The sequence below is a fragment of the Manacus vitellinus genome, unplaced genomic scaffold (assembly GCF_001715985.3).
Source record: "Manacus vitellinus isolate BGI_N305 unplaced genomic scaffold, ASM171598v3 scaffold_0_pilon, whole genome shotgun sequence".
Taxonomy (NCBI): Eukaryota; Metazoa; Chordata; class Aves; order Passeriformes; family Pipridae; genus Manacus; species Manacus vitellinus.
In genome coordinates this window covers 49,433,562-49,445,244 of record NW_021938789.1, presented here as the reverse complement: position 1 = coordinate 49,445,244, position 11,683 = coordinate 49,433,562, and the positions used below count along the sequence as shown (strand labels likewise).

The 11,683-nt window shown below is 50.8% G+C and overlaps 1 protein-coding gene across 1 annotated transcript in view; it reads right to left on the bottom strand.

Moving 5' to 3' along the window:
- IGFBP7 (insulin like growth factor binding protein 7) overlaps positions 1-11,683 on the bottom strand; it is a 16,911-nt gene extending 5,228 nt beyond the window's left edge. The window contains 3 exon segments of the mRNA XM_008924432.3: positions 11,184-11,298; positions 11,301-11,348; positions 11,351-11,683. Coding sequence (XP_008922680.3) covers positions 11,184-11,298; positions 11,301-11,348; positions 11,351-11,683 — 496 coding nt within the window.

Below are 11,683 nucleotides of genomic sequence, written 5' to 3'. Positions count from 1 at the left end.
AGGTTTCCAGGTGCATCCCACCACACTAACATCTTCCAGCAGAAAGCTGGTGTCTTTTTCCTCCTCAGGATCTGGGGTCAGATCCACACTGGTATCACCAGCCAAAGGGTATCAGCCATACTTCTATTCTAAACCAAGAGATGCTGAGGTGGCTCCCCACTCCTGAGCAGCTGGTGTGATCCCAGAGAAGTGTGTGCTCTTCTCTTTTGAGACTTCCCTGTTCAGGAATGACTGTACATGGCCTGCTGGTGGGAAGCTGCTAAGAGACCGGAGTGGCTGCCTTCAATATTCTCTGTTACAGAAGTTTTCCAGTTCTGGTTTTGACAGGAGGCAGCTGCAGAGAAGCAGAGAAGTTTTATGTGTAGCCCTGGGCGATGGTTGAAACCACTCCTAATGGTCAGCACGGGTGGTTTCCTGGCAGACACCACAACCCAGGTGCTCCTCATCTGCACAGGGCTGAGTCAAAAATTTAAGCAGCATTTCGTTACATGCTTATCCATTTGTTGCTTGTGCTGCTTCATGAATTGATTCCTGTGCACCCGTCAAAAGAGGGGTGTGTCAAGAGTCACAGCACCCTTTCCCTTATGGAAAAGTGCTGGAGTTATCCTTGCCCCAGGTGGCCCAGAGCAGATCTGTACCACAGCAGCCCATGCCCAGCTCTGCACTCTCAGCAACACCCTGCTGAAGGTGTTCCCCTCGAATGCACCCCCAGCCACAGCCTGGCCCCTGCACAGCAGTGAGGCTGTGGCCCAGCCCAGGGCATTGAATCCCCATGACGGGGCCACCTCAGGTCACACACTCTGCTCCCCTTACCCAGCACGAGGCGGTTTCCTGCACAGCCCAGCTGTTCTTTTTCCTGTGTCCCTTAAACAATAGGGACAATAGTGCACTTGGAAGCTCCGATGGGACCCTATGTTCCCAGGCGGCTTAGCTTGCACTTCGCTCTCTGAGGGCCTCCAGCTGATGTGCACCCAGCAGAGCCTGCTACAGCTGCTGCCTTCTGCTCCAAACATGCACAACCCTCCATGTGCCCAGTGCCCTTCCTAGGGCAGAGCTCAGGGCCTGTCCCCAACAGGCAGGGCTATGTCTGCCCCTGCACGACACCATCCTCTTTATCACTGGGGTTCTCCATGAGGCAGGAAACACAGCTGCCCCCAAATGACCACCATCTCCCACCACAGAAAAGGAGAGATCCTGACTTATGTTAAAAGCCAGGTAGATTTTAAGGCACTGTTATGCTCTTCCAGGATCTGGCTCAAGTCTTCCCTGGCTGGGAACTGGCAGCATTCAGTCCACCACTAAACTCACTGCCTGAGGTCTCTCAGTCTTGGCTGCTGCTGAGTTTCCCTCTTGCCCACAGGTGTTTGCTTACCCTGCCAGGAGCATATCACACAAGGATTTTTCAGCAGCAACTGCTGGCAGGGGTAAAGAGAGAAAGAATGTCTACCCATCTCCCAGGCAAGGAGAAATTGTTTATCTTCTTGGAAAGGAGAAGTGCCTGCACAGCTTCACAGCAAAGCTCTGGCTGGCTTGGCACAGCAGCCACAGCAGAGCAAGAGCCTGACTTTTAAAAAGCAGTCCTGAGCTCAAGCTCGGGATGTACATCCTGATCTACCCAGGCAGAACATGACGTTCTGCATTTGGCTGCAAAATGAATTGGAAGCATCCACAGGCCTCCACCTCTATCCAGCACAGCTCTGAGGCCAGGAGGGAATACACATCCTGAGAGATGCAACAAGTGTCATGGGAAGAGTCACTGTGGACTCTCCGGACGTTTGACTTTAATCCATACAGCCAAAATTCTAGAGTTGTGTTTCTTCTGCCACTAAAAATAAATGAGAAAGGCCAAGAAGTCAGTAGATTTAAAGTCAAATCACAACAGGCCACAGCAGTAGCTAGACTCCTACTACAGTGGGCTGACACTCTTGTGCATGGCCCTCACCCTGCTTATTGCCTGTGCTGGTCCCACTCGCTCTCTCCCACAATCCCCCAGAGCAGACAGAGCTGGACAGATGACACAGCAACAAGAGATGCAGAGGATGGCAGAGCCTTGCAAGCACTTCCGAAGATATGAAGACATTCCCCCCTCCAAGTCACCCTCTTGCTTTGGGAATTCTTGTGAAGGAAGCAAGGCCACCATGTGTTCAGCAGGGCTGGAAACGAGCCCACCCTGTACAGAGCAGATGTCTTGATTCCTGCCAGCAAGGAGACCCTCAGCCATCATCTTACAGCCTGCACCTGAGAGGCCTTGTTGCTCTACTTGCAGCACTGCCCCCAAGGGGGAATGTTTCTCCATCTGCCTCCTTCGGGCTGAGGACCTGAGGGCTGCACCTGCTGATGGAAATGGTCATGGTCATCATGATCAAGGTGGCCAAGTGGTCTCCACTCCCCCCAAGGCCTGCACCATGGGCACTGCTGATGTGCAGATGCTCCCTGCAGGACTTGCCCTGACTGAGCAGAAGCTCCTTGGCCAGGAGGACAGCCCCGGCTCTTGATGGAAATCAGCTGCTCTCCACAGGCACTTCAGGCATTTCCTCAGTGCTCTTCCCATTGTTTGTTAAACAAATAGCTCTCCCCAGCTCAGGATGGGGCTTTTTACAGAGCCCCAGATCTCATTCACCCCGGGAGAGAGCCTGACCATTTGTGCAGGGACTATTTTTTTCTCCAGATGGCAGGGAGCTGACAGCCTGCATTATGTCAAAAGCAGCAGCTGGAGAGGAGTTCCCATTGCTGTTATGTAGTTGCTTTTCTGCTGCAGCAGCATGTGGCAGAGCCTGACTTCCTCGATGAGAATGTCATTTGGCATCTGTTCCTGAGACCCCTCCCCACGCCAGGCACCTCTTCTCTGCTCAGCCACCTCTTCTCTGCTCAGCCACAGCAGGCAGAGACCTGGCATCTCCCAGCCCACCCATCTGCCTCTCACTGGTACCTGGACGGTCTGTCACAGCTCAGGGTTACCTCGTCCTCACCGATCTTCCTTTGCTGTCCACACACACAAATAAAAACTGCACAGCAAGCAGAGCAGTAACTTTTCTGCTAAAATCAAGGTATGTCACTAAAGGCAAAAATAAGCTGGACACTAAGCACTGTGGGTATGCCCTGGTGCTTGGGTGTGTGCGGGAAGTCCAGAACATGAACACACGAAGCCAAGCACCACACGCTGAAGCTCACACGAAGCCATGCACCACACGCTGAAGCTCACGTGGGTGTCAGCTTGGTTCCCAGCCAGCCCTCACGAGCACTGCTGTGCCACAGCCCCAGGTCAAACACAGGCTGGGAACACTCCCTGTGAGACGGCTAACCAAAGCAAAAACTAAACATTGTTCACTCTAACAAGCTATTGCAAGTCTGAAAATAGACTCCAGTCTCCTAAGTTGCTGGCAAAGTATTTTCCCTTCAAAATTACTTTATATGGAAAAGGGGAAACCTTCCATAAGCAGCATCTACTCATTTTAGCTGGCATGGCCTCAGCTGCTCCCTCCCAGGTCAGTGCTCTGTGAGAGGCAGCAACATATAGGAAGTGCTTTTGGCCTTCCCCACTCCCAAAGCTGCCTGCTGCTTTCTGGCAGACTTACAGGCCTTGTTCTTTACCCATTTCTGAAGGAATTTTTCATCTTCCTTTAACCTGTCTTTGAAGAGACTAAGAAGTTACAGAAGGAAGCTCCAAGACATCCGCACCAAAGTAGATGTCGGATGCTACGTCTGTTTGGATGCTCCACCTCAGACTTCAGCAGCCCAGTGACCCCGGAAAGGCTGAAAACACAAATGCAGCTTTGCCCCAAGTCCTGGAGGCTTGAGACTGAGTCAGCGTGAGGAAGGGCCCTGGGCCACCATCCATCTGCCATGGAGCAACTCCTGCTTTCCACACCACTAGGCTCAGCAGGGAGCAGACCAGTACCACTGGAAATCCCACCCCTGCTGATTTACCATGGTTTGGGAACGCTGCCTTCAGAGACCTTGTGCATGACCTTTATATCACAGAATCATAGAGTGGTTTGGGTTGATCATCCAGTTCCATGAGCTAAAGCCTGGAAAGAATGTGAAAAGCTTGCAGTGGGAGACACAGAAACAAGGCATGGCAGCATTTATGCATGGAAAAGCAAGCAGGGCTTGCAAAAATCCAACCTGATTAGACTTGTTACGTAGTAATCTCCTATTTAGTTGTAACCTCGATCAACCTCAGCCCAACAAAGGATTAAACACATTTTTTTAAACACAGCATGCCTTTCCAGCATTAGAAAAAACAAACATGGGGTGGAATTTGCTGATCAGTAATCAGCAAATCCTAGTGAATTTGGACATGCTATGATGACTGAGAATGAAGACACAGGTGAAATATGGGATCCTCCTGGGCAGTGAAGGTTTTGCATAGTCCCCAGAATACTGCTGCTCTCCAGGACTCTGCCAAGTAATATATTAAACAACTTCCATAGTAGATTTTAGCATAGTAACCATTAAAACTCAAGCTCCAGTGAACCAAAACTTTTTCATCTAACTAAATGCCTTTTAAGGAGGAATTTATGGCCTATGCTACAACTGTGGAAAACCCCAGTTACACATGAATTTTAAAAACACTAGCAGTGTTTTTAAACACTGAAAAGCAGCGAACAACAGTGCTCAGGAGTCAGTCCTGAAGGGCAGTGGAGTCCAGGAAGGCTGGATGTGCTTTAAAAAGGAATTTTTAAATATTCAGGAGCAGGCTGTTCCAGTGTGTAGAAAGACAGGTCACTGGGGGAAAAGACCAGTGTGGTTAAACAGTGAACTTAGGAAAAAAAGTGAATCTACCATCTCTGGAAGGAGGGTCAGGTAACTTGGGAGAACTATAAGGATGTTTTGAGGTCATGTAGGGAGAAGATTAGAAGGGCCAATGCCCAACTAGAACTGTTTAACCTCTTTATTGATGATCTGTATTGAGTGCACCCTCAGTAAATTTGGATGACACTAAGCTGAGTGGGAGTTTTGATCTGCTCAGGGATGGGAAGGCTCTTCAGAGAGACCTGGACAGACTCAGTCAATGGGTCGAGGACAAACTCGGACAAACTCACTGGACACGAGGTCCAATAAGGTGAAGTGCCAGTCCTGCACTTGGATCGCAGCAACCCCATGCAGTGCTACAGGCTGGGGGAGGAGTGGCTTGAGAGCTGTTCAGCAGAAAGGGACTCAGGGTTGATGATTTACAGATGGCCCAATAAGAGCCAGCAGTGTGCTCAGGTGGCCAAGAAGGCCACAGTGTAGCCAGCAGGAGCAAGGAAGTGATCATCCCCCGTACTTGGCATTGGTGAGGCCACACCTCAAGTACTGCATTCAGTTCTGGGCCCCTGACTTTTAAAAGGACATTGAGGTGGTGTAGCGTGTCCAGTGAAGGGCAACAAGGCTCTAAAAATGTCTAGAAAACAAACCCTGTGAGAAATGGCTGAGGGAGCTGGATTTGTTTAGTCTTGAGAAGAGGAGGCTCGGGGGGACCTCATCGCTCTGTATAACAACCTGAAAGGAGGTTTTAGTGAGGAGGGGCTGGTCTCTTCTACCGTACCTTCAGTGAGAGGACCAGAGGAAATGGCCTTAAGTTTAGACAGGGGAGATCCAGATTAGATATTAGAAAAAAAATTTTCACTATTAGGGTGGTCAGGCATTGCAATAGGTTGCCCAGGGAGGTGGTGGAGTGACCATCCCTGGAGGTGTTTAAGGGGTGTCTGGATCTGGTGCTGGTTGAAATGGTTTAGTGGTTTAGGGGTTACCAGTGGTAGTGCTGGGTGGATGGTTGGACTTGATGATCTTAAAGGTCTCCTCCAACCTTGATGATTCTATGATTAAACCTGAGCCCTATAAACTCTCTCACAAAATCCCAAAGTGCTGTGTGCTGGGAAATCAAGCACCACACTGAAAAATATCACGTCCCCACATCACCCTCCATGTGAAAGGACCCCGTGGTACCAAACAAAAGGTGTAACCCCACCACGCACCTGCACAGCTCTGCTCTGCCACGGACTCTCTGCATGCAGCACAAAAATGCTGGCAAGATCCACCTGCAAGCACAACGCTGTCCTTTGTGGTAGAAGACAGCAGGTAGAAGGCCACTGCTGCACTGCCTACTCCCATCTGATGCAGAAACCCAGACCAGCTTCTCAGGAAAGTTAGGGAATTTGATTCATTTCCAATTACAGATGACTTAGAAAAAAACTTGTCTTTCACCAGCAAAGACAAAACCATTTATAAAATGTGGAGATTCTTTTAAGTCCCTTAAAATCCAGGAAAGGATGAACAGGAGGAAAGAACTAGGGCAATCTAAGCCATTTGTTAACAAATCTGGAAGAGTTTCTTGCAAAATGTGATTAGGTATGAACTATGCTTTGTGGTGTCTAAAAGAGTTAAGAGCCTTTGATTTTAAGGCAGGTGTATCAGGAGAAGATGAGCCAATGTCAGTGATAACAGCAGTCTGCCATCTCCCACAAGGTTTTTTCCCAAACCCCTGTTTTTGCTCTACCCTGTTAGTGGATTAAAAAAATAAAACAAACCACCCTCAAAACTAAGATATTTCTGGCAAAACCTCAACAGCTGAATTTAGATGGAATGACCCAACAGATGTGATCTATGTTTCTTGTTTTGAAGTTGACCTGTGGGAACTTGGCACCTCTTTGCTTGCAGTGCAGATGTAGCTTTATAATACACTGGAGCATCAGCAAAGTAAAACCACTGATGGGGTAAAGTGACAGGAATTTGGGGGCAGGGTGTTGGTGTTACTTGTCCCTGGGGCAGTCAGTCTCCATGAGAGCCTGGCAGTCACAATCCTACATCCATCAATCTGTTTTTAAGCCTTGTGGACAGCCAAGAACCTCACACCCAGATTTTCCTGAGCCCCAGAGCTGGTGGGTGGCATCTTAGCAAAAAAAAACCTTCCAGAAGAGATGCTGTCTGGGCTTCTGAGAAGCCAAAATGATACCTCTCTGGAGGGAGCGCACAGCTACAGTGACTATCTCCTTGCTGGTGAGATTTAGGCAAGTTTAGTCCTGGTTACAGTCAGCTTTAAAAGAATCTCTCCTGGTTCTGCTGTTCATAAGCTCTGCAGCCTGTGGGATGGATGCTGCAAGGTGCTGAGCCCTCATCTCCATAAGAAAAACCACTGCACATTCCCAGTGCTGGGAAAAGACTTTCATGAAGCCATGGAGCTTTAAACCACATTCAGATCAACAGAAATAAAGCAGACTGCTTGGCAAGCCAGCAAATTTACCCTTCACAGAGAGAGGCCCTCAGTTTCCACCTCCAGGAGGTCTTTGTAGGTAGGTACAAAGCAGCACCAGTTCCCTGGAGAGTGAAACACTGCCTCTGATGTCTGCTGAGAGCCGCTTTGTGGTACGCTGACTGGGCAAGGACGGGCACTTGGCTTCCACCAGGAGAGAAGTGAGCACAATACACAGACAAATCCTTGACCGACAACAGCAAAACCACCAGAAGACCTCGACCCTGCTGGAACCAGTATCTGGGACTTCAAATCATTAGGCCTTTGCCTGTAATGAGGCAACTTCACCAGTATTTCCAGCAGTTACGACACGTCTCTCAAAGCAGGTATTTGCTGGTAGCTAATGATAACAGAGACTCGGGGGTATTTGTCCCTTCTTGCACTGGTTAGGCAACAAGTTCGTGCCTGGTATTTTTCAGCTCAGAGAGATCGTCGTGCCAGAAATCCGGATAGCTTTTTTGATGGGGGTTGATGCTTTGAGGTTGTTTTTCTGCCTGGCTTGAGCTGAGCCATGCAACCCTAATTCTTTTTGCCAGCTGGCTTTGGAGGGCAGTGGGTACCACAGTCCTCCTGCCCCAGGTCCTAGCTGGCAGTAAACAGCCTCAGTGTGTGCACTGTGTGCAAAATGAATTTCAGCCTGCATTCCTGAAGCCACCAACTCCATAAAGAGGCTCTTCTGAACATCTGTGCACAGCTGTGTGACAACAGCGACAGAGGGCAGCTCCCCAGCTGTCAGAGCAGCCTCCCATCCTGCCAAGGGTCCACCAGAGGAGGCATCCCTGTACCAGGCTCTGCATCTGGACCTACCCTACCTGCAGGACCTGGCAGCAGACTTAAGTGTGGCTGCATTTTCACAGGCAGAGAGCAAAGGGACAATCCATTTAAAGGCAATGTTGGAAAACAGATGGAAAACTTCACAGCATCCATCTCCTGCATCCTCAGCCCTGGGATTAGCTACAAAGAGGCTGCTGGGGCACACGGGTAGAGACAGGATGCAGGTAGTGGCTCCCTAACAGGGAGCAGGGCAAACCCAGAGCCAGCTGTGAGTGCAAGTGTGAGAGCAAAGTAGGAGCTCAGCCAGGAGAGAGCACCCTGGCATCACTGCTTGCTCCCCCAGAGCAAAAAAGCAGGCAGCTTTGCTGTACCCTGCTGGCACAGCACTATGGCAGCCAGGCAGCTTCAAGGAGTTGGCAATCAAGTAGGATGCCTTTTTCCAGACATCCCCAACAGCCCTGCCCACATGCAACCCACTCCATAAAGGACTGACTGGATCCCTGCACCTGCCAAGTGCACATATATTAAGGGTTATTTCCGTCCTTTCAAATTCTTCTCAACTGTGTCTTCCTTTGCCCTCCAGCAGGAAGTTTTGGCTGCAGCGGAAATACCTTTTTCTGCATGGCTTCACGATTTTTGTACAAAGAACACAGACATCACATCTGAGAAGTCTGGGAAACAACCAAGGACAAGGTCAAGGCGAATTATGCAGGGCCAAGAATGGGCTCATTCCTTTTGCTATTTAAAAACAAAAGAAACATCCAATCGGATGTGCAAAACAAGCCCTCCCTCTCCAGGAACAACAAAAAAAAAACCCCAAAACCACTCCCCCCCGCCAAAAAGGGCAATCAAACACAGTTATGATCCACTGCTGGAAACATATTTTTCTGGATCTCTTCTCAGAGATTCTCTTGAAAGGCTGCTCACTCTTGGACCCAAAGGATGTGGTCCTTATAGTCCAATGAGGGAAAGTAGACACTTCAGAGCCAATCTGCCATAAGCAGGAAGCCCAAGTGCCCTGTCACCCAAGAACTTCTTTCTGTGCAAAAGATTTCACACAAATGACTGATGCAAGCAGGATCCTGCCTGTTTGTGGTCTCCCTGTGCAGGATTCCAGCTTAGATAGTGCCTTAAGGAGATCATATCCATTTGTGGTGGGAAATGGCAAAAGCTAGAACTTCCACTCTTTGACTCCCACAGCATCCAGGTTCTTCTAGAAACCCAAAAAACTGCTGTCTCCTATCTGGAAAGATACTGGAAAAGGCTCTACACCCTGCGGGGATGATTGGATGGATGTTCTCTCCTGTCATTGTTTCAAAATCTGTATAGAGATTACAACTTCCCACCCCTTCCCACCCAACAGTCCTAACTGCCAGGAGGCCCTTAGGGCTACAGAAATACTTCCAGATGTCTACCACGTGTGTGGGATGAGTCCTTGCTTCTGTTGCAAGTCACAGAGCAACACATATCACCAGAAGGTGGTCCATGGCACAAGAAAGGTTCATGCAGCCAAGGGAAATCTCAGAAGAATCGGTTGCATCACCAGTGCTGAGCAGCCCACATCCATCCTGTTCCCTTCCCCAAAATGCTGGGTCAGAGCTCTCCCAGCAGCAGGAGCCAAAAGAAGAGCAGCTCCCCAGAGTGATGGAGGAGGGTACATTTTGCCAGTGGCTCAGCACCACATACTCCAGTGACGTTCTTAAACAACAGCCTGTTTGAGGCTGGCATGTCAGTGGCCTCCCACCATCCTCTGCCCAGCAGCTCATGTTTGCACTGACCTAATCAAACTCTATCTCCAAGCCCCACCAAGTTAATGCAGATGCAGTATGAGATGAACACAGGGAAGTGAAGCCAAGGGTTGGGACAGTATCTTAAGAATACCCATACCTGTTCTACAACAAACTCCCAGGTGACTTTGGGCAAGACAAGTGAGAACACAGCCTTCTTCTCAAGTATACACCTGAAGCATGACCTCAGAATCTTTCAAACCCAACTGCTCACTTGTCTGGGCCAGCAGGACCAAGTAGCAAAGATCTTTAGGACTGCTTTTTAGGACTGCTGTGACCATCTCCTGAGTCTGCTGGGCAGGAAAGGCTCCTTCCAAATAGCAGACAGAGGCATGGACTGAGACCTTTCTCATCTCACCCCACATTACCCTGAGGGCTGAAACTCCTTCCCTTCAGGAGTTAACACTATAACACAGTGTTTCTGGCTAATATATAAGCCTGATGTTTTGCACAAGGTTTGTGAAAAGCCACACAGGCCATTTAATGGGCAACATCAAAGCACATAACCTAATCCTTACCCAGCCTTTCATGCCTTCCTTAGGAGTTTCGGAAACATTTTTTTGCAAACATACTTGGCCTCAGTTATGGGAAGAAAGCAAAGGAGGAGGTGGAGGTTGTGACCTGCACATACTGTGTTTATGAAAACACTCCTCCACCAAAACAGCACTGGCGCTGCAATACTGTCCTTGAGACGTTCAGTATATGGTTTGCCTGATATGTCCCATCCCTCCTTCCCTCCCTCACTCCCTCCCTCCCAGCCAAATGCACTCTCAGAAGCCAGAATTTCTAGTAGAGGCTTTGCAGCAGAACAATTTCTTCCTTGAGCACCATCCCTAAGAAAAAGCTTAGGATGAATCAAGCTCCGGGCTGGAAATGTTTCAAGTGCAAACCACTGCATGCAGCTCACAGGAAAGTCACTGCTTGTTTTCATTTTGAACCAACACAAGCCAGTGAATTTCTGTTGCTTTCGCATCCATTTTATCATTTCCTTTCCTCGCAGGTTGCAACCTTCCTGGTCAGAACTCTCCCCTGGATAAGCTCGACCCTTTTGTCCCATCTCACAGGAGCGCAAATTGCAACCTTCAAGGCAAAGTACGAAAAGCGGGGCCGCGTAGTTCCAGCGCCGCTGGAAGCCAACAGCGAGTGCCCAAGTTCCTTTGCACTTCTGTGGCTGGTCTGAAGTGTCACTCCAAGTTTAGGCAGCGCCACCCGACTGGGACTCTCCGGTCCATTTAAGGTGGGTCTGAACTCAACTTCGCTCTACAAAAGAGCACCCCGATGGGACCAAACAGCAAGGAGGAACACTCGGGAGGCGCAGCTTTTTCCCCGTGCAGCCGGGCGGCGGAGCGGACATCCCCCCCTCCCACACCCCGCTCCCTTCCCCGCACCTTGCTCGCAGGCTCCCTTGCTGCGCTGGCTGATGGCGGGCTCCCCGCGGCTCTGTGCGCGCAGGCTGGCGGCGCCGGAGCTGGCAGCCGCGTTGCCGTAGGTGAGCCCGGCTCGCGTCCGCTGCCGCACACCGGGTAGCGGCTCTTGCAGAGCAACACCGCCGGGCGGGGCCGGCAGGCGCGGGAGCCCGGGGCCGCCTCTTCGGCCTGCGGCGCCTGCGGCTCTTCACGCACTTCGCAGTCCCGGAGCCGCAGCGCTCCTCCCGCGGCGCCGCCGCCGGCCCGCACGCCTCGCCCTCGCCGCCGCCCCACTGCCAGCAGCACCCGCAGGCGCGTCCCGCCACCCGGCGCCCAGCGGGCACCCCCGCGCCCGGCAGCGCCGGCATCGCCGCCGGATCGCAGGGCCGCAGCCCCCGCCGCCACCCCCGCCGGGCGGGCACCGCCAGCGCCGCCAGCAGGGCAGCGGCAGCACAGCAGCCAAGCATCGCGGACGGGCGCAT